Source organism: Athene cunicularia (assembly GCF_003259725.1).
Source record: "Athene cunicularia isolate RWA chromosome 2 unlocalized genomic scaffold, athCun1 chr2_part1, whole genome shotgun sequence".
Lineage (NCBI taxonomy): Eukaryota > Metazoa > Chordata > Aves > Strigiformes > Strigidae > Athene > Athene cunicularia.
This window is the reverse complement of record NW_020799095.1, coordinates 98,950,920-98,973,389: the sequence shown is the minus strand read 5'-3', so window position 1 is coordinate 98,973,389 and position 22,470 is coordinate 98,950,920. Positions and strand designations below refer to the sequence as shown.

The window sequence follows — 22,470 nt, the reverse complement described above, 5'->3', positions numbered from 1 at the left end:
AAGGTGAAAGTGTTGTCCTTCTCTCTTGCTAAAGGAGCATGTTTCCCAGCAGACCTGCTGCCTCTCCTTTTTGAGGACAACTTTACCTTCAAAAGTGGAAATGAGTTTTTGTTGCTTTTCACTTCAGTTCACCTGCAGAGCCAGGGAATGGAGATATATCCCATTCTGAGTCACTCACACATCTGAATTGTCAACAAAAGGTTCAGGGATAAATTCTTCACACACAAAACCATTGAGCACTTTTTCTCTCTGACAACAGTCCAGCAGTGACCCAGATTGGCTGGAGAGGTTGCATAATCCCTGCCCCTGAAGGTTTGTCAGGATTGAATTGAACAAAGTCCTACACAACCTGGAAGCAGGGGGTTGGACTAGAGACTTTCTGACACCCCATCAAGCCTCATTTTCCTATGAATCTATTACCTTGGGCCAGCTCCTCTGATCTGATTGAGCTGACCCCTGAACATGAAGTGAAGGAGAAGTGAGGGAAGGTAACATCAGCTAACTGACCTAGAAATCAGGTCAGACATCAGAACCTGCAGAGATGGGAGGATCATCTTGGTACATCTCCTTCATCTACTAACACCCTCTTTTGCTGGAAGGTGTGAGGAGCTGTATGGTAAGACCATTGCTGAGGGTTGTTCTGGGAAAAGTCTTCTCAGAAGATGAATGCGCTCTCTTTAGATTTTGGGTGCACTGGGTAACAGCACAAAAGCAAAGCAGTGGCCGAGGATGTTGTCCTGGCAATCATCTCAGAGATGATAATGAGATTAGAGTTTATCTCCGTGTTTCTGGTACCCACACTCCCATCAGAAAGATCATAACTGATGCCTTAATAGCATGAGCTGCTAGAGCTTGAGAAATTATTCACTATGGTTTTCTTTTTTTTAAAAAAAAAACAAAAACTTTTACCATGCTGAACATATTTGATCATTTATTGAGATCCTAATATCTAAGAATTGCCATAATTTTGCCATTTCCTTTGTGGAGTTAGGTCTTGAACTCAATTCATTGTCAGACAGGTTTTTACCACAGCGAGTTTAATGTCCTATTAATGTTTTACTTTAATGCCAGCTGGAAGGGAAGAGTGAGAACACCTCAGGAGAAGCAGGCCTCACTTCTGATGCAAAGGGAGCTTTTAAAAGGGAACAAGAAGAGCACAAAAAGCTTCTGGCTGAGAGTCATAGTGTGGTGATGGACCTCCGCTGGCAAATCCAGCACAGTGAGAAGAACTGGAACCGGGAAAAGGTGGAACTCCTGGACAGGCTTGATAGAGACCGGCGAGAATGGGAACGACAAAAGAAGGAGCTGCTCAGGCGGATAGAGCAGGTAAGGACTTATCTTGGGGTAAGCAATGGCTGGCTGCAAGCATGAGGCATCGCACCATTACTACAGTCAGGCCAAGGTCAAGACTGTATTAAGAAGCAGCCTGGGAACAATTTTGGTTCCTTGGCTACATCAGTGTTTCTCATACTACAAAACAATTTACGTACACAAGGGAGTGAAAGGAAAATGCTCGTAATCCCTATAAAAGACCTCTTATGAGAAATCAACTCCAGGTTAAAGGCCATTTCCTGCCTCATTTCAGTTACCCCAGACAGCCATGGTCACGTTGATTCATTCTGTTTGAAAACTTTTGTGCATCTCTTTGTGCTAAAACAATACCACATGCAGGGTTATTCAAGGTTTGATATACAGTTTCCTGCCAAAAAAGTATGCTCACCTGTGAATTAGTCACCAAAGATGCCGATGCTGCGACTATTTCACCTCACCTGAAATCTTTTTCTCTAGCGAAGGAACCCAGGGGTTAACATGAGGAGCCCTGACTGATAACAAATAAACAGCTATCAATGCTAGATATTCAGAAGACACTTCTGACGTTATCACATGAGTTATGTGCACACCTCTGCTATCATTTGCAAATCTGATAACTGCATACCTGTGGCCTTTTTTTTTTCCTGCCTATCTGTACTTTCATCTGCTTAGTATTAGAATCAAATTATACCTAATGAATTTATTATCTGTCTGGAACCCACACAAAAAATAAAGAGTTTAACGAGGGAGAGTTAATACACAGTTTTTGACTGAACATTGTTCAGCTCTGAGTCATGCATTCCAGGAAAAGTAAGAAAAACAACTGAAATTGTGGATCCTCAATTGACTGAATACCTTCTGTCCTTAGGACATCAGAAATGGAACAGCACCAGATTTGTGCATGTTCTCTAGGGAGCACTGTGCTTGAATGAAGCACGAAGTAGCTTCCCAGGTTAAGTTGATGAAAGCCTGGCATAACTTCATGACCAGTTTTTGAAAAGGGTTCGTTACCTGTGTCTTGTGTTCCCATGCCTGAGCTGCAACAAGAGGCTGAAGACACAAGGCTGTAAATATTATGAGTGCAAGACTAAACCTCAGTTTAAGCTATGGCTGTTAAACCCACAGAGAAACATTTTGGAAAATCCTGTACTCTGTGGATATTTCTAAAATCACTGCTAAAAGTATAGGTCTGAGTGGGTAGTGACCAATATGGAGGTTTTACAGACAAAAAAAAGGTAATTTTTGAGCTTCTAAATTTAAAAATATAAATAAGTTCTATTCTGGAAGGTTTTTTGAGCTTCCAAATTTAAAAATACCTATATATTATATTCTAGATTTTTTAATCTCCCATTTATTTGAGGGGTTTTGTGTATACTTCATGCAGCTTGTTGGGCTAGCCCTTATAATTCAGCCCAATAGTACATCTCCTAAGATAAAACAACCAATGCCTATGAGCTAGGAAGGCTTGTAGCAGAGCTCTTCATCCAAATTACCTGGTTTCCAGGGTTCAGTGCCGAAGATGCTGAGTTCTCCATGGCTTGACTGGGCTGGTTTCTAACTGTTGAGTTTCAGTGGTCAAGCTGCCTCCTGTGGATTCTTCATGAATGATGGAAATTAAATAACCCTCAGAAAATTTCTCAATATTGTGTCCACTAAGGATGTGGACACAAACTTTTTTTCAGAGGGTCATGAGTACCTCTTTGGATGTTTATGCTGCTGTCCCTATGAACTGTATTTTTTAATATTATCTATTCAGTGTATCCTCAATAGATTGAGGGACTTAAACTGATTAAAGACTGCTTTTTCTGTGCCCTGGGAAAGGGGCACATTGAAGGAAACAACAGAGAATTCCCTATTAATGTTACCTAGCCTTTCATTCTCTTTAAACCCAACATAACCTCTCAGTCAGTGTTGTCTTGGGAGAGCCTACAACATAGCTCTTAACTAGTCCTGGAGCTGATTTCTTTTGTTACTATTCTTAAATGTCTAGGTTTCAACTACATATTTACTGTATAACACAGTTGTACACAGAATCAGCAATAGATAAGGGAAATAAAAAATATTATATCACCAAGGTAATTTCAGACAAGTAGATGATCAGAAATAGCATTTGAAATCTTGACTACCTGCCTGCAAAACTTCATAACTCCATCTTTGCTTATAATCAAACATTTCCCTGTGTGACAGGAAGCTTCCAAATATTTGCAGGCTTTTAGTTGAATGTCCTCTCAGATTGCAGTCATGCCCTGCTTTATATGGAAACAATTAATATATCTCTGAAGTCTTTCTCACCAGGGTTCTGTGTGTATTCCATGTATGGTGATACATAGAGGATGAGGAGACTACACCAGTGGGTATTTTTAAAAAACAGAGTCTAAGAGATAGTAGAAACATGTGCCAAATTTCATACTAATGCTTTATGCCTGTCTGCTTTCACACAGCTCCTGAATAATACATATATGATAAGGGGGAAGCTCACACCAATGTATAAAATATATAAAATGCTTTACTCTGGATGGTTATGGGAATACTGCTCGGATATAAAAAACATGATGACCTACTTTTTTCAGAGCTCAAAGTTGTGGGTTTTTTAAGTACACTGTCACTTTGTTTCCCCTTAGAGAATCTCCCTCCACTGTGCTTCTGAAGCTAATTGTACACAGAACACACGGGCAAATATCAAAACCCACAAAATCACCTGTATGAAAAGTTGTGTGTTTAAAGATATAAACACATCAGGACTCAAAATCATTAGTCACCTGAAAAGTTAGGCCAGTGCTTCTGGCTTTAATTCTCTTGTCAGCTGTCCAAGATTCAGAGAGTGAGACAGTATCTGTACTGTTTTCTCTTAAAGGTTCCTAGGTCATTATCCTTATAGGATCTCTGAAAATGTGGAAGGTCTTGCAATTGTAACTGAGTATACAGAAAACATGTGATTACCATTTCTCCTTGTTTTGGGTCTTGCCCATCTGCTGAGGAATGGACTCCAGGATCTCTTGAGATATACCTTTCAGCCCCTACCTTTATATAATAACCTTAAATTAGTTCCTTTTAATAAAACTGTTTCAGATTTTGTATGTCATGAGCAAAACACTGGATGCATTCCCCTTTTTGTAGACCAGAATCAAGCAAAAATCTCACTGACTTCAGCCCAAGTGCAAATTTAATAATTTGGGTCTAAAATGTTTTGATCTGCATTAGGCAATACAATGTCTGTTTATTTTTCCAAACACATGCAACAAGATTAAAATAATATGTTTTGTAGCTCCTTAGTCTCCAGGGTCCTAGGGAGTTAGCTTGTGTTTCCAGGCTATTGGCATTAATCTTAGCATGCTGCTCTAGCAAAACATGATATACCAGATTCCTGCTGTCATTCATCATGTTTGAAAATATCACTTACTTCATCTATCCTGTTGTATTTACAATTAAAGGAGAAGTTGATCACATAATCTAATTTTAAGATTGGCAGTTTTACTAGTGGTTCACCCTCTCTTCACCCAGCTTTTGCAAAGTGCAGTTAATAGCTTTCATGGCTCTTCTGTAAACATGTATTTTCTTCAGGCATGCTTTCAATGCCTAATTCATCCCCTTGACAATGCTGTTCTGTACAGATAGTCAACTTTCTATCCATGCATTAGGGCTACACCATCTATAAAACAGAAGCTTTTGTCTTTTGTTAAGCAGAATTTTCCACCTCTGGAAACAAGTGATGTACACTAAACCTTTGTATTGCTGACCAAAAGAAAAATGTATTTGTTTCAATGAGACTCCCAAGTTATTCACCCTTCCTTAAGCTTCTGCTTGTGTTGCTTTAGGATGTCATATTAAGACTGATTTTAAATAACAGTCAGTGTTGATTTGTTTCCTTAAAAATCAGATTACAGACAGATGCATTTTTTTTGTGTATACATACACACAGTGTGTATATACATATAGATGAATCGGTAAACAAGCAAAACTATACATATAGACATTTAATCACTCAAAATCCCTTGAGTAATAACATCAAAGTCCTACAGCCATCTCCCTTTGCAGAAGGACCAGTACAGCAAAGCCAGCATCCCTGGAGCCAGGTGGTGATCTCATGCTGCCTCCCCAGGGCCCAGGTGCCTTGTTCCTGGGGTAGGATGAGTTCTGCAGAATGCCATACACTACATAAGTAATTGCTGTTCCTTTTAATTTACCTCTTTTCCAGCTTCAGAAAGAAGTGAGCCCACGAAGAGGAGGTGGTTTTCTGTGTGACCAGAAGGAGAGTAACCTTCGTCCATTCACGACCCAGGGGAACCTTCACGTGCCTCGTCCTATGGGGTCAAGATCCTACTCTGATTCAGATGCCATTCAGTTTGATGATCGGTCACTGTCTAAGCTGAAGGAGAGCGATCGGTGCAGCGCCACGGAAAACCTCTTTCTGGAGTCTCTATCTCTTGATTCCCCTGATGAATCTGATGAGCATCGGTCTCGGCAGCTGGAGCGGGAGAAATTCTTGACCGGATTAGCGGAAGTATGTGCTCTTCTACCTCTGGTCAAGCCAGCATGTTGTCTCATGTCAGAATATGTACAGCATCCCTGCTGTAGGAAGTGAGATATTGTGTCACAGGCAGGGCTTACAGTTACCCAGTAGTAATTTCATATGGACAAGATTTTGTTCCTTGTTATGAGCTGATTAGACCAGTGTCAGTCACCTGAGAAACTGGGAGATGGCCTAAAGATCCCAAAGATTACTTCACCTTGTGGCCATTTGTATTATGTATGATAGCTGTATTTGGCACAACATATTGGTTTAGAAGGTCTTAAATGTCTTTCAGTTGTAAGTAGATACATATATATGGAGAAACATAGGCTATATTTTGTTAGCAAAGCAGTAAGTGCTGTAGAGAGGTACTTCTGGTTGTTCCATTGTGGTTGCCTTCAAATAGATTAGCATGAGTAAGTGAGATGAGATGTTAGAAAAATAAAGTTATTCTTCATCATCATCATCAAAGTATCTACCCTGAGATCACACTATAAAGCTATAAAGATGTAAAACACAATGCTAAGAGATGTCATTGGTCCATAGTGAATGTAGTCTGTGTCCTACCAAAATCTGCACCACCACAGGCTTACTTTCACAAGTTCCAGGTTTTCACTGTTTTCTTTATATTGTTACTGAATGAAACCCAGGATCCCCATCCTCACATGCTAGTACAAAGTAGCCTCTGAACTGGCATATGATGTTAGTGGCATTGAGAATGTTCATACTAACCACAATTATACACTTTAATGGTTCCTGTGAAATTAAAACACATTACAACTTCAAAACGCTAATATCATCTCCTTTATTTTCTGTTGTTCATTGGATGTTAGCGGCTGTTGCAGAACAAGAAGCATTTGGAGACTGCCAGAAGTTAAAATTACCAAGCAGGCAGCAGGTTGCTTGATGCAAGCTCTGAGTACTTTCTTCTTGCCTGAAAAGTCAGATTTGTGCACGAGTTAGACATTCAGCTTGTGCTCTGAGCACATAAATACTGATTGAGCATACACGTTATAGCAAATCAGGAAGTAGAAACTTGCCAGCCAAATATGTATCTGTGCGCTCTGGCTTGCAAATTTGACCACTCTGGAAAAGACTTTGTCAACAGGTCAAATCTCAAGCTCCTTGCAGAACCAGATTCACTGGTGTGCCTTGACTTGGACATGGTGTGCCATGACTTGGCCTTGACGTGAAAATTTGTCCCAAGCATTTCTTTGAGATGTATAACATTGTTACTCAGCTAAAGGATTGGCAAATCAAGTTCTTCGAGAGGAAGAAGAGAAAAAAATATTAAAAGAGGCAAGAAATGTGACCACTTTTCTCACTTTTTAAGTAGCTGTAGGTACGTGTATGTTCCAGTTATTTTCCTCCCTCAGTGCCATAAATGTATGGATGGCAGTGTGGGATCCCATATTTATTATTTCTTAGCTTTCATTTCATACATGTCAAAATGCTCAGTGAAGAATATTGGTACTAGTGTCAGAGATCTGTTTTGTGTTTAATTTTGATTGCTGTTTTCTTTACTTCAAATTCAGTGTGATATTTAAGAAGGGACATCTCTCTTCCCATTTCTGTTTTCCAGATACTACCACCATTAACAAAAGTGTTGGCAGCAAAATTTGGTCCTTGGAGGTGATATTTGCATAGCTTCTTTCCTTCAAAACATGCTTTAGAGAAACTTGAGCAAAGTCATTTCCCTCAGAGGGTTTTCTCAAGTGAGGCTGATTGGAGTTTAATGAATAGCTTAAATGAGGACGCACAGCGGCAACTGCAGCCTGCTGACTCTTCCTCTCCACTGTATTTTCTTTGTGGTACTAACTGCAGTAGAAGTCTATCCAGTCTTCAGCCTGATACTCCATTCTGTTAGATCAGATTTTCTCTGCGGTAACTCCATCAAGATTATTGCAGACTTACACCAGAGTGAATGCAAGGAGGATCATTTTGCTCCCATTTTTTTCCCCCTGAATCTGGATAAACAGCAGAAAAGTGTTTGCTGAGTTAAGCGGTGCTCTTTTCGAATAGTCACAATTTGAAATACACTTCTGTGTCGGTAATGATCTTGATTTCTTGAGGTTGAATAAAAGTAATATTTTTTTTTTCTGATCATATTTTGTATTCCCTATAGTTTATTAGGAATCTAAGCAAACAGTTAAAATAATAACTGTAGAGCAATTGCCTCAGAAGTATCTCTTAAAAATCCAACATTATGGGAATTGTCACAGGGAAATAATTGCCATAAAAACATCTTAATGCCGTTAGCAAGCTGTAGGTATTCCCCCTATGAAACAAGTAATAGTCTTCCGACACATTTAGCATAGCTAGCTTAATGAGTTTCAACTGGTGCCTTTTGTTGGTTTCTGGAGAACATCTAATGAAATCTTATGCAGAGGACCTCAGTTTATCTCTTATTTCAGCACAGCTAGGTCTCTGGTATAAAGCAGATTGCCTCCACAGAACAAATTCACTCACAAATATATGGTCCAAACCAATATATTGTACACATGGAAAAAAGCCATTTGCCGCTTACTTCTCTTTGTGATTGTGCAGGACTATAAAAGTTCAAGGTTGTTCAGATTTGGCATTCAGGCTTTCCCTCTGCATTTTCTTGTCCTGATGGGATTGACCATTCTGCTGCCTATGTAGAAAGGGAAGAATATTCCCACTGTCAAGTTAAGATTCCTTATCAGAGGGAAAATTAGCCACTTTTTAGAGACAAACATACCTGGTGCAACTAACAGGAGCTGAATGACAAAATGCCCCCAAGTTAATGCCACCAACAGGTTCAGAAATAACTTATCCTGTTTCTTTCTGTTTTCATTCAGGAGGAAGAAACACACAAAGGAAATCTTCAAAGGTGAGTAAAATTTACAGGGCAAAACCCAGCAAATATTCAGCTGCCAGAGCTATAGATCTCTGGCACCCAAACCACAGACCTGGGGCATAGCCATGCTGCCTCCTAAGCAAGCCAGATTAATGGATTTACTCAGGGATTAATCGGTCTCAGTGTGTTTCTGTTCTACTCTTATTAACTTGGGCCATGTTCAGCTGTGGTGCACAAAGATCAGACTGTATGGAAGTGCATGAAGCTGCAGCTTACATTGAAGGCTACACCTGCCTTAGCAAGTAGTGCAGACCTGTAGACATTGTTATATAGAGGAAAACAATTAGTGCTGAGGACCTGAAGCACCCCTGCATGTCAAGGATATTTTGCTTTGGACTAGTTCTGGTCTGATCCCATAGGTTGAATACCCTTCTAGCCCTAGAGTGCATTAGTTGTGCTTCTGGAGAGCATCTTCCAGCTCACTTTCATCCCAAAGGAACCCAGCCCGTGCTTTCTGAGATTGCCCCCTGATGCAAACAATATGAGTAGGAGATCTACTTCATAACTGCACTCCTGATCTCACCTAACTCCCTCACCTAGATGTACCCTAACTACAGCTAGTGCTTTTGATTAAAAATTCACAGTGTGATTTTACTGTATCCTCCGGACCACTGATATATAAAACTCACTGCTTGCTGAATCCTCACCAAGCTTGGGTTACGTCATTGACCTGACTCTCATAACTATGCTCATTTGCATTTTTAAGTAGTCCCATTCAGAAAGCTTTTTTTGTTTGACATTTTCTTAAAACAAACCAGTAGGACAACGCATCTAAACACTTAACGATTTGTACGAACTAGCAAAATGCGGGAAAGCCAAGAATCCAGCATTATCACATAGCAATTCCCTTTGGTTGAATCTTAGCACGAGCTCAACTCACCAAGCTGGTTCAATGTTACAGCATCTAGGCTGGACGTTCCCCATCGCTGTGCACCAGCTGTGCAGCCTGAGCAGTCTCAGGAGGGGGGGTGGACTTGCTCATTTCCCAGCAAGTCAAAAGTACTCCACACTTGCTTGGAAAAGTGTGCCTTGTGTTTGTCGTAAACACTCATTTTCTGTGAATAGTATACTTCTGAAATATATCCTACTGCTCCATATTTCAGATATTTTCCAAGCAGTAGTCCATGAGACAGCAGTAAATTAAGAGCCATTAATAAACCATTTGGTACTTTTAATGACACATCAGGAATGCACAACTATTTTAAGGATAATAAAAGGGAACATTAATGAAAGAGGGGGCTTAAGTGGTTTTATATATAATCATATAGTGAAAGTTGGGTTTCCTGAATTTGCTGCTGAAAATAAGTTGCTCTGTGAGAATTTCCAAGTCTGTGAGTGACTCTCTTGTGTTCCCCTCTCCAGGGCGATGTCTGTTTCTTCCATGTCAGAATTTCAGCGCCTCATGGATATTTCTCCATTTCTACCAGAAAAAAATTTGCCTTCATCCAGCAGCAAAGATGACATAACCCCTCCCCTGTCTCCTGATGATCTGAAATACATTGAGGAGTTCAACAAAAACTGGGATTACAGTAACACGAGGAACCATGGTGGGGCCACTGAGAAGCCTGCAGAAGGCTGGGCAGAAAGGACAGAAATTGGGAAATCTGGGAATGATCCTGCTTCAGATCCATTCCAGGCATCATCATGGTACCTCACCACCAGTGTCACTATGACAACTAACACCATGACCAGCCCGGAGCACTGCCAGAAGCAGCCAACGAGGAGTCACGGTGTAACCGAAAAAATGGGAGTTCGGGTGTTTCACAGCCCACCAGTTGTCCGTAGGTTTGATAACTCAGTGATAGCTGGCAGCGAAGGGAAAAAACAGGTTGAGCCAGACTTCCTGTTTTCTGTGACCAAAGCTATGGGGAATGTTGCTGAGACAAAAGGTGCTTCCTCGGATATGTTTGGAAGATGGTCTTGTGACCTGGCCAAACATCATAAGGATTTTCTGGAGAGTGGTCTTCATCCCATTGAACGTCCTATTTGCACTACTGTGGGCTTTGCCTCACCCTTGCACAGCTTGGAGATGTCCAAAAACATGAGTGATGATATGAAGGAGGTCGCTTTCTCTGTCCGAAACGCAATACGCTCTAACTCTAATTCAACAGAGCCTCAGTTTAAAGACACGGCGTGTCAAACCAATGGTATGAGAACGACGGGGACACAGACCACCCAGACGATCAGTGTTGGCTTGCAGACAGAAACCCTGCGCAGTATCACCAGCAGTCCACACAAGTGTCTGACACCAAAGGGGGGGTCCACGCCTGTCTCTTCACCATCCAGAAGCCTAAGAAGCAGGCAAGTGACCCCCGTCATTGAAAAGGTCCAGGCTAAGTTTGAACGCACATGCTGCTCCCCCAAATATGGCTCTCCAAAGTTGCAAAGAAAAATCCTTCCCAAATCAGACCAGCCAAATAACCGGACTTTGCCTGGCACACCTCAGAAAGGATTCAGTGAGTCCGCTTGGGCTAGATCAACTACTACAAGGGAGAGTCCTGTCCACACCACTATCAACGATGGACTCTCCAGTTTGTTCAACATTATTGACCATAGCCCCATCTTTCATGAGACCTTCCAAAAATGCCCCAGGTCTAGCAGCCGGTCCAGGTCAGCAGAACCCAGACCGGAACTGGGCCCAGTGCAGGAGCCATGTACAAATGCCCGTGGCAGATCACCCAGTCCTCTCCGGTTGGGGACAGAGACACAAAAGGAAGAAGGGACTGAGGTGACAAGTATCAGGCAGGACTTATCTGCTCCTCCAGGGTACACACTTACAGAAAATGCTGCCAGGATCTTGAATAAGAAACTTTTGGAGCATGCCTTAAAGGAAGAGAGAAGGCTACCTTCACACAGCCCACCAAATCTTAGCAATGACAACAGCACAGGAGAAATTGTCAAAGTAGATCCAGGGTCCATAGAGGTAATGAGTTTGTTTGTTTTTCCTCCTATGGCTAAATGCACTCTTCTTTGAACAAATGCATTATGAGATCTCTCGCAGTCCTAGTGAGTATTTACAATGAATATCCTAGTCCTGCCATGGTACCACCAGCGAGTCCCAGTCATGAACCTATTGGATTAGTCACTGAAGGACTCATTAAAGATTTAAGTTTCTATCCTGACAGCTTATCGGGCTTGAAAGCATTGCAAAAGCTTTATCCTTTACAGGATAAAGATGCCTTTACAGGATAAAAATGGTTCTCCCCTGAATGACTGGGATAAGGGTTTTCTGTCACAAAACACACCACATGTTACAGGTACTCTAGGGACTCTAGGTTTGAGTAAATTTCTCTCTTATGCTGGATGGAAAGGTAGACTCTTTCTCCTACACAAGAATGGGTGTTAAAAAGTTTGTGTGAAAAACAATCTCTACAATATCCTGAACCAGAACTTAAGGGCTTTCAGCATATCTTTTCTGGATGTATCTGATTAAGTTTGGCTCGGGTCTGTGAATGTGATTAAATGGCATGACATTTGGTGTCAACTGTTGCTGCCTCACGAAATACGAAAAAGGAAAAAAAAAAAAACCATAATCAAATAGTCTAAACACTTACCTATTTAGTGTTTAAGAAGTCTTTATTGATATTTTGCTGTCAACAGGGTAACAGTCACCATCTGTCTCAGCAGGTATTGGGGGTCAGTCTCAGGTACAGTAATGTGCTAGAGCAATCGACAAAAAAGAGGGTGTAATGATGGAAAAGAGCTTTCAGTTATCAGTGTCTAAGCCTCCTGTTTCTGGTGAACCTTTGTGCACATGAGAGTGTTGCCCTGAGGAGGCCTGGAGAAGCTGGATTATGCCCAGATCTTACCAGTGTGTGTTGCCTTTCTGGTACAGCACTGAAATGGCGTGTGTCCTGCTGGTTGGTGATACTCCCCAGGGCAGGGGCAGGAGCCTGTCATCCTCTCTGCCCTGTGCTGCTCCTTTAGCATCCTGGTGTTTTGGTGGGCCCTTATTGCAGGGCAGCAGCTCCTCATTGACCCTTGTGCATCCCAGTCTTCCCACCTGGGCCCCACTCAGCTGACTCCTACCACTTCTGCCTCAGGTAGCCTCAAGGGAAGGTTCAAACCCCGTTTTCCAACTCAACATTTGGCTTGAAGGATTTGTGGGGACCTGAGCACTGAGACTTTTGGTCTGCAGTTTGCCTTGCACTAGTGAGTGGTTCTCAATAGATAATCGGTTCCTATTTTGTAGATACTCCTCAGAGGACATGATCTTTTTTGCCTAACAGAGGATCCAAAACTGAGGATATATTCCCTATATGCAGTTTAAACAGATATAAATGAGGGAAGTTTGTATGTATAAAAAAGAAACCGCATGCACGTTATAAGTAATGGTGAATGAAAGTGGGCTTTGTGCACAAACCTCAGAGTGGATAAAAGTGGAAAGCAGCCTCATTTATTTGCCTGTTTCTAGTTATCTCTGTATTTTGTCCCTAGTTTGAAAATAGTTGAAATACTGGGTATGCACTACCAGTCCTTATTAGAAAGTGCGTTGTACTCTTATAGGTTTGACTTAGCTTTGCCTTCAAGGCATACCTGGAAACTCTTGATTTCCTCCTGCGTCTTTTAAATGTCTCAGCAGATTTCAAGAATAAGTAAACTGATATCATCCCACATCACCACAAATTGCTGTTAGCAAAATACAATAGTCAGTACCTGAGTTTGATGCATGGAGGGATTTGGGTCAATGCTGTTTAGCAAAAACTCATTGACCATCAACCTGGGAGAAAAATTACTCCTCTTTGTGAATTCTCAGTACCTTTCGCCTAAATTTCCAAGCCTCAGAGCTAAGACTTGTTTTTCCGTGCAACTCTTACTCAGTGTTTATGACTGTTGTCTAGATGTACAGTTTATGATCTTTGGGTGGTCCTGTCATTTCTCAGGAAAGTGCATTGAAAAGGAAGGTGGTGGGCATTTACATGAACTTAGCTTTTCCTAGGTGAGGTGATGCTCTATAAGAGGTACTTAATGGAGCATGGGTTCACTGCTGAAAACAAAACCGCAAATAAGTTTAGACCCTGTAGGTGCCTTGGGTTATTTATGGATTACACTGACCACAGAAATTACACTTTGTACAAATTCCACTGAGCACATTTTGTACAAAGCCAGATGCAGCAGTTCAGTGAATTATGATCCTGAAGGAGGCAGGCCATGCCACCCTCCTGTAGATTCCTGTTCTGCTTCCCCCTCACCTGTTGGTTTCTGGCCAAGACAAGTGACCTTCTTACCACCAAACGCCTTCTTGTTTCTGCAGTCATGGCATGGTATATTAATGACTTTTAGACTTGCACGGAGCACTTGTTGGTGGCTCTTCTTTAATTTGAACTTCTGAGTGGTTTAGTTACGTAATTTCCTTTTATATTCCTGCTGCAAATATGAAAGTTAATATATATATTTTTAAATTTACATAAAAATTTAGGTGTGCATGTGAGTGTATATGTGTACAGAGTAGTAATAACTTTGTATATTCTAACTCACCCAGAGCTACTTATAAGCAAATTCATATTCACCCAGTGCAGTCTACTAGTGTCTTATCCTGCTAAATCACTAAACCACTATCTTACTTGGGATTTATAAATATTTCTATTAAAAGTCCAGATAGCATTACATAACTAACAACGTAAGAGCTGTATGAACATTTTTCTTCTATGACTAGCAAGGGTGTAAATCACAGAGGTTACACAACAGTCCTGGACTGGGGGTCAGACGCATTTCTGGAGACAGCACTGTGAAAGGACCGTCCACACAGACCCACGGAGGAGAGGGCAGCTGCTGCGTCCTCTGCTCGCCGGGGCAGAGCAATTGCCACAACACTTGCCACTGAACTGTTCAGCATGGGAGGGCCAACATTAAAAAGAAGGCAAAGTGTTGTCAAAATTAAAGGGCTTTTGTTTTCATTTGAGTCTCCCATCCAGCTGTTAAATAGGAACAAGGGAGAAGGGTGAGGCAAAGGGCTTTCATGAAATCTAATCAACATGAGCACGAGCAACACAAAATATCAGTCACTTTTTCACTTGTTAAATATTTCCTAAGCAGAAATTCTCTCTTGAACTCAAACAAAGGGTAAAAAAAAGAGCTTTATTCCACTGTCATAGTAATGTGGTTTTTCCCTAGCCCCAGTCAAGGTTGGCAAAGGATAACCAGTGTCTTTGCTGAGTAGAAATGTTTGGTTTGTTTAATGCTATATCCACTTCTGAGACTGTGCTTGGATTGTAAAAGGTTTGTTTGTTTGCTTTTTTCCTTTCTAAATCTTTTTCTGCTAGTGGCTTATCTTTTTTTTTGATTATTAGTTTCCCCGTGATAACAGCGGTAACATGATCTGAATGGGTAGTAACATCCGGAGACTTCTTCCTTGCTGACGTGAAATCTTCACTTTAAAAAAATAATTGATTAAAACAGTTCTTTCCAACCTACTTGCTTTCTTTTTCTTTTTCTTTTCTGTCTGTTCTGTCCAGAACCAAACTGTCTTATTAACTGCCCCCTGGGGACTCTAACCCTGCCTGCCTCACTGCTGTAAGTCCTTTCTACCTTGTTTCCAGATCCTTCCGAGAGCAGCCATTTTTGTACGTGTGGGTTAACAAAGGGAAGTAGATGACCACAGCTCCAGAGGTATCGGTGTGCACCCAACATTCCTGTGGGGTCCTTCGTATGCGACAGTCAGGAAGCACTCAGGATAGGAGCCCATCTGCTGTCTCCTGCAGCAGCACAGGCTATGAAGAGGTCACATTTAAGGCAGAATTTGTGCTGTTGGGTTTTTTTGTTAAACTTTTAAAAATTGGCAAAATTTAAGACCGACATAAAGGTATGCAAAAATGTTGGGGAGGGATTCAGATTTATAACAAACTTTTTTTTTTTTTTGACAAAGACACAGCACTGTGGAGGGCTTCTGGCTGCCCTGGGGTACGTTCCCTCCGCCCATGGCTACAGCAGCAGGTGGAGAGGGCTGGGGTGGGGGGGCTCCAACACCAGCCCATAGCTGACAGTCACTTTTGCTCATTAAGCTGTTCCCAGCCCAGTTTTGGCCACTGGCTGGAGTTGCTGCAGCAGAGGGAGGGAAGAAGCTGTGCAGCCAAGAGCTGTGACCATCCACTCTACCTCAGAGCCAGAAAACTGGTTTATTTGTTTATTAATATAGGCATAGCCACAGTGGCTGACAGCATGGCTTAAGAAATAGCTAGAAACTAAAGCTGAAATCAGCTTTCCCATTTTCAGTGTCTGGGCTAAGAAGTGCTGCCTGTCAACCCCTGCCCCCAAGCAACCACCAAACTAAATTTCTCACAGAATTTTTTTTTAAAAAAAAAACATTTCTAGCTATGGCAGCTATATGTGGTAAATGAGGAAGGGGTTTCACAAACCATTCTGGGCAGTTTCGTTGTCATGACTGGATTTAGTTAGCACACGCCAAGGAAGCCACGCTGCAGGGGGGGGACAACTGACTCAGCAGCCAGCACATTATAAGATTATGCTGCCAGTCAGTTGTTGGCCCTGGAGCATCCTGTCCATCGCCAGCACAGCCTTGCGTTGTGCTGAGCATGTGTACATCACAGATAAGACAAGCTTAACCCTGCCATTTGGTAAAAGCTGACCAACATCTGCAGGTGTGCTGGAGAGGGAGGCAGCAGTGGAAATAAATGTTGGTTTTGCCATTCTGAGTCTCATTTACTGCTATGACACTAGGATAAAGCAGCCAGAAGCAAGTAGCACTATAAAGATATCATGTTTAGAAAGAGACTGAGACAAAACCTGCAAATCTCATAGCCTCAATTCACCATGTTGTGCTGCCTGTGAGTGTTGCTGTGCATATGGATTTCTCCTAACAAATCTGAGTCTAGTGGCAGCTTTCACAGACCATATGTTGCCTCAGGCGCAATGGGATAAGGTGAAGTAAGGACACAGTGTCAATCTTCTTATGTTAGCACCAATTTATATTTCAGCCTTACTGTTGTTTTAGCAAGGGTTGTTGTGAAGTGTACAGCTCAGAGATGGGGCGGGGGGTGAGGATGCAGAGGGGCAGCAGTGCAGGCAGAGGCTCCGTAGCCCCCTGACCAGCTTCTGCAATGGCTTGCTGGTCTGGCTGTCCGCAAGTGCCGAAGGCAGATGAGCACAGCTCTGGCTCGAGCCATGATGTGCAACTGTAGATCACCCTGTTGGCTGCATATTGCCCAAAGGCACCGAGGTTCACCCTTCACAGAGTCTTCCCCAAGTCGGATGATGCACTCTCTCCAAAACACACGCCTGCACAAGCTCCATTTCCCGTACCTCAGCTCTGTGTCTTCAAAATTGATCTTTCTGTCATGTAACATTCATGTTTGGTCCTCCCACTGCAATGGGGAGGTTCACTGGCATATCACCTTGTTTGTTCACTGCCAATCACATCATGTTACCTACTCCAATATTCTCCATCCCTACTCACTTTTTTCCTTCTCCGTGTGAAAGAGCACACTGAATCGTTTCCTTCCTACTGCATCGTTCTGCTGCTGCCTTGATTTCCCCGTGCCTTACCATGCCAGAGCTTTTTTTTTGCATTGTATCATTTCTGGTCTCATTCTTCATTTATCACTAGTTTGCATTCTGATTCTGAGACTCTTTTTTTTTTGAATTCTCCTGTCCTCTCCAGTGACTGCTCCTCAGTGTACCCATTTCTATAGGTTGACAAACTCCTCTGATTTGCTTTTCTAAATTATAAAGTATGCAGTGAAATTTAGAAGTTTGACTTTGGCACTACAAGACAGACTTGCTCGTACAGTCACTCATCTTGATGTAAGGAGCGTTCAAAGCGAGGCAGGAAGCCTAGCTGTGCTATGAGCAAAGTCCGTAAGTATTAGAGGCAATTACCATCTAAGTGCCGAGTTGAAAAATCACAAGTGCAGATTGTTTCTAATCACAAAGGCAGGCTAACCAAGCCTGAACAATGGAAGGTTGGTGGAGGAATAAAATTTCTGGTTTCTTCCATTTCTGTGGATGTATCTTTAACATAGAGTACCACTGAATCCTGTAATTCAGGTTTCAGCAGCTGGCAGTAAGAAGGGATGTTCCAGAAGATGAAATCTGTAGATAAGACTTGTCTTTAATCCAGCTGGAGATCATAACTACTCCTGTAGTCATTATTCGGCTGCTAAGAAGTCTTTCCTGCATGTCAGACTGAACTCTGAAGCAGACAAAAGGTGTCGGTAGTTGATTTTCACCCCACTTGCAAATGCCAAACCTGGCCCTTTTTTGCTAGGTCAGCACTTAAGAGCAATGTGATGAATAGTGGATTTTCCTGAATTACCATGCAAATGTGCTTTACAGCTCTTCTCTTTCTAGCACAAGGAGAATTAGCAAATGGAAGTTTGTCAGCTGCTCCGGCTCATCCCAGACCTCTTTCTTTCATTCCCTCCTTACCTGTTCCATAAATCACCGACATACATGCAGATACCTGGAGCCTACACACAGCTGATGTTCGATGTTCGCTGCTTGCTTTTGTCCCACAACATGACAGAGGCTTAGCTTTAGTTTGAATTTCTTTTTAATTCTTTGTGCATTCAGATGGTCTCTAATTGCAAGTCACTAACCGCTGTTTTGCTCTCTTGGCTGCCAAGGAACTACCTTGTTCTGCACTAGCCCCATCCCTCCAACCCTGCTTCTCCCGGCCAGAGAGACCAGCGAACCGGCGCCCACCATCACGATGGGCTTCACATTCCCCTACTGCCTCACAGTCGCAGTCCACCGGAGACCTGATTTCCTCAGAGGAGAGCGGAAGCAAGGAGCCACCGGCAGAGACCTCCAGCCAGGGAGGCGAGCCGGCCTGACTCCACACGGGAATAGGGGGGCTGCGACTCGCCTCCGCCAGGTCGCCCGCCAGCTGTCTCTGCCGCAAAGGAGAGAGGTCCGCTTGGAGAGGTCAAAGGTTGTTCTCAGACACAGCTGCTGAATGTCTGACCTGGGAAACAGAGGTGTTTCTGGAACGAAACAGTTAATGTGCCTGTAATAACTTAATTTTTTTCATAGCTGAGAAAACTATTTTTGTCTCCATCTTTTCTACATACAGTATATTAACAAAAAAAAAAAGGGTAAAAATGATATAAAGTAAGATTTAAAATAAAATGTAAATTAAGTTTTAAGGGAATTTGAATATGTGCTCGCGCTCTCTCCAAATACTGACTGCCTTTTGGTTATATTTGCACTGTTACGTTTTTGATTTTGGTTTTGGGTTTTTTGGGTTGTTTTTTTTTAATTTCATGTAAAACTAGGGTCTTAAGTTAATTTTATTCTATTTTAATGTCAGTGTTATCAGTTTTTAAAAGTAAGGTTCTTAAAGATGCTTCAACTGTCTGAAGCAATACTTTTAAGTAGTGAAGAAAGCCATTAAGCTCGTTCACTAGACTTGTATTAATTGAGATGGAGGGGAATACAGGTAAACACAAGAAAAAATGTTTAAAAAAAAAAAGAATGCCTCAGAAAGTCTTATGGAGTTAGCTGTAAAATACACCTACAATACTTGACTTGCATGCCTCTGGGTCCTCGCACTTTAGTGCATGTACATACTGCTACTGTACCATCACATAAATGTGAGTCAATCAGTTCCACTGTAATATTGTTGTGAATTTACCTGTACTGTACTTTTATTGTTGGTATTCTTGCATTGACTATACAAAAAGAGTTTTTAAATTATTGTTAGCAGGTCAACTGGCTATGTACAGCGTTTACTGAGAAATTCCTTCATTTTGGGAAAACCATGGAAATCTCTGGGCATACTAAATCGTAACTGGTCTTGTTAAAGAGTCTGTTGAAGACCATGTGAAGTGGAAATAAAACCCTCGGTATTTACAAGCTGTTTGAGTACTTCATGATGGTTTTTTATGATGGTACTTTCCAAGTTCATTTAACTGGGGGGGAGAAGCCCCCAAACTCCTCCTTCATTCATAAGGAAGTAAGAACACTTCTTTATATGAAATATATCATGGCAAAGCTAAATACTGTGGTGTACTCCACAAACTCCTTTGAGCACTGGATCAGGTGATGGGAAGGTTTCTAAATTCCATCACTGAATTCTGTGAAGCAGCTGCTCACACAAACAGTGGGACTTAGTTTCTCTGAGGCCGTATGGCTTATTGTTTTCGGCCATTCATGGGAGTGAAAACCAGCCAGCTAAACATAATACCAGAAATATGACATGTCCAGTGTTAATCCAAGCCTATGTCTCATCTGCATTACACACTAAGACCAATAAAACCAGGGCTTTTGTAAAACTGGTGGCTAACACTGAGAAGTAAATGCAGCCGAGAATTTGCGTGCTTCCAAGTGATGGAAGCCTCTTGAGCTACTTTTCCTAGGACCATCTGTTTGGCCACATGTTTTCTCTGGAAGCCCCATAACTGCTCCGACTAGTTATCCCATCACTGAACTGGCTCATTCCTGTTCAGTTTCCTTTGCCGAGGTTTTCTGAGGCTTGTTTGTTAAAGAGCACCATCTGGGATCCCTAGAAGCCTTCCTGGTTAGCTCTCTCAAGCGATAAGCTCCTCACATCCCATCCTGCTACCTCGTGACCAGCTTTCTAGGAAGTTTAATTAAGCTGTTGGATGAGAACAAACTCCCTAAGCTCCCAAATAACAGCCAGTTGAGTTGTCCCATATCAGTTAGGACCACTGTCAAAATGTCCACCTGTGGGTCATCATTGTGAAAATTCACTTACCAAGATAGGAAATAACTGAAAAGTACTGTTTCCAATGGCTCTCTGGTGCCCCAGCCAAAACAAGGGGTGTCCAGTGCCAGTCTTGAGCAACAGTAGTCATATTAGTGGTAATTGCCTTCTCAGCTCTCAAAGGCTCACTGCCAGCAGTTTTTGTGAGCATTGACTCCCCCAAGTCTGAACGCTTGTAATTGTCCGTGGTACCCACCCTACTTGCTTGAAAATCTTACTGCAACACTTTGCTGAATCGTTGCAATAACTTCAGTTTGGGAGTGGAAGGAGGAGCATGTGGAAGAAGTGTTTAGAAGGTCAAAAAAGAGTTGCAATGGTACTGAAGAAGACTTGAGCCACAACTGAAAGATCCTTGTTTGTTTTCAAAATGCCAATTACCAGGAGCAGCTTTGCAGGGAGAGGGGGAGGGGTTGCTGCTTCCTTAAAAGCTCTTTCTCTTAGATGAGGTAAGTTAAAGTTGCAAATGAATGAGCAATGTTGACTAGCAGCAAGTAAAAATGTTGTTCTGTTTCTTGTGACAGCTGTAATTTTTTTTAATGGTGCAGAAGAAAATTCAGGCGACCGGTTTGTAGCTTTGATACCTTGAAATGGTATTTGCCTTTCAAATCAAGGGTACACAAGCCTGCAGGATTAGCTGCTGGTCATACTGAAATAGGGAAGGCCTGTGAGGATAAGGAGCTGGAATCACTGAAACAAAAGCAAGACAGGAAGCAATAGCAAGAAGGAGACGATTAAGTGCAAATATAAATTTTGCGGACGATCTTAAAAAGAATCACATTAATTAAACATAAGCTCTTTTCTAGTCTAAATAGCAAATAGAGCAACATTGAGAAATATCACATTACTTCTGGCTCTTTGGAAACACCAGAGCTTTTATCTTCCAATATTCCTGCTGGTAGTATTGGGGGATTCCCTCCCATCCCCTCATTATTCCAGAATGCTCCATAATTACTGAAATAAATCATAAAATAAATGGCAGGTCTTTAGTCCTTCTAAGGTTATTTTAAAAGCTTCTAAGGAAAAATGAAAAGCCTTTTTAGAAGGTCTTCACTGCTCACTCTGTCTGTGGGGTATCTGAATTATTGCCTCATGAATAATCAGGGCAGGAGAAGCCTGACAGATTGCCACACAAATTAGTGTACGGGGATATGAATATGTCTGTCACAGCTTTGCCTGATGAGGCTGAAATAGATAGCTGGAGTTCACCCAAGATTTTGTGGTGCCTGAGACGATTGCATTGGGATATTGTCTGGTCCTGCAACACGGCAGGGATCAGGATCAGGACTGCGATCTGTGGCATCCCTCCCAGTCCAGCCAGCTTTCAGCAGAGGTTGCAGCACCCCATGGTGTCGGGGTATCTCTCCTGCTGCAACACTGCAGTATCCATGTGGGCACCATGAGGGGGAAAAGTCACCCCTTCTCCCACTTTACTTCATGTATCTCCACAATTGGCCACCCCCCAACATGCTGCTCTCCCCTTTCCACTCCAGGCAAACATGGATATGTACGACTGGTAATGGGGTACAGACTCTTAACTCACCTACCCACGTCCACAAGGAAAGACCTAAAATAGGACAACATGGCAACAACACATCTGTGTTGTGCCTCAGCGCCTGGACAAGGACTTAGAGAAGAGCTTGGACCCTCTTTCCCCACCACCCCCTTCCCCTCATGTCCCACTCTGTGCAGAGGAAATCTCCATGCATGTGGAGTACTCCAAGGCATGCATCTTCCCCTCTTCACTTCCTTCCCTTCGTGCCCGGAGACATCAAGCTCCCCCATGCTCTCTTTGGAGGTACCACATCTACTTGCTCCCTGTTCCCCTGTTTTGACTTCTTTTTATGTAAATCACTGCAACCTACTAGATTATTATTAAACTGCTGTGTACATATAATTTTCATATGAAATGACAGTTAATGTCTTCAGTCTCCTCACAGCCCAGCCTACTTTCTAGAGAGGCTTAATGGCTTTAAGCAAAGTCTGCTTCCCTTCCCTGTTTATCATCTTCTTACCCATCTTGCAGGAGTATGAGACATTCTGCCTTCAGGTCTGAGTGAGAGAGATTACTGCCCTGCTATAGATGTC

The 22,470-nt window shown here is 42.2% G+C and overlaps 1 protein-coding gene across 1 annotated transcript in view; it reads left to right on the top strand.

Moving 5' to 3' along the window:
• Nucleotides 1-19,516, top strand: part of MTCL1 (microtubule crosslinking factor 1) — a 53,231-nt gene extending 33,715 nt beyond the window's left edge. The window contains exons 9-13 of the mRNA XM_026842442.1: nucleotides 1,072-1,326; nucleotides 5,507-5,812; nucleotides 8,644-8,675; nucleotides 10,065-11,625; nucleotides 18,284-19,516. Coding sequence (XP_026698243.1) covers nucleotides 1,072-1,326; nucleotides 5,507-5,812; nucleotides 8,644-8,675; nucleotides 10,065-11,625; nucleotides 18,284-18,493 — 2,364 coding nt within the window. The 3' untranslated portion in view covers nucleotides 18,494-19,516. The remainder of the gene's footprint in view (nucleotides 1-1,071; nucleotides 1,327-5,506; nucleotides 5,813-8,643; nucleotides 8,676-10,064; nucleotides 11,626-18,283) is intronic.
• Nucleotides 19,517-22,470: the final 2,954 nt, after the last annotated feature.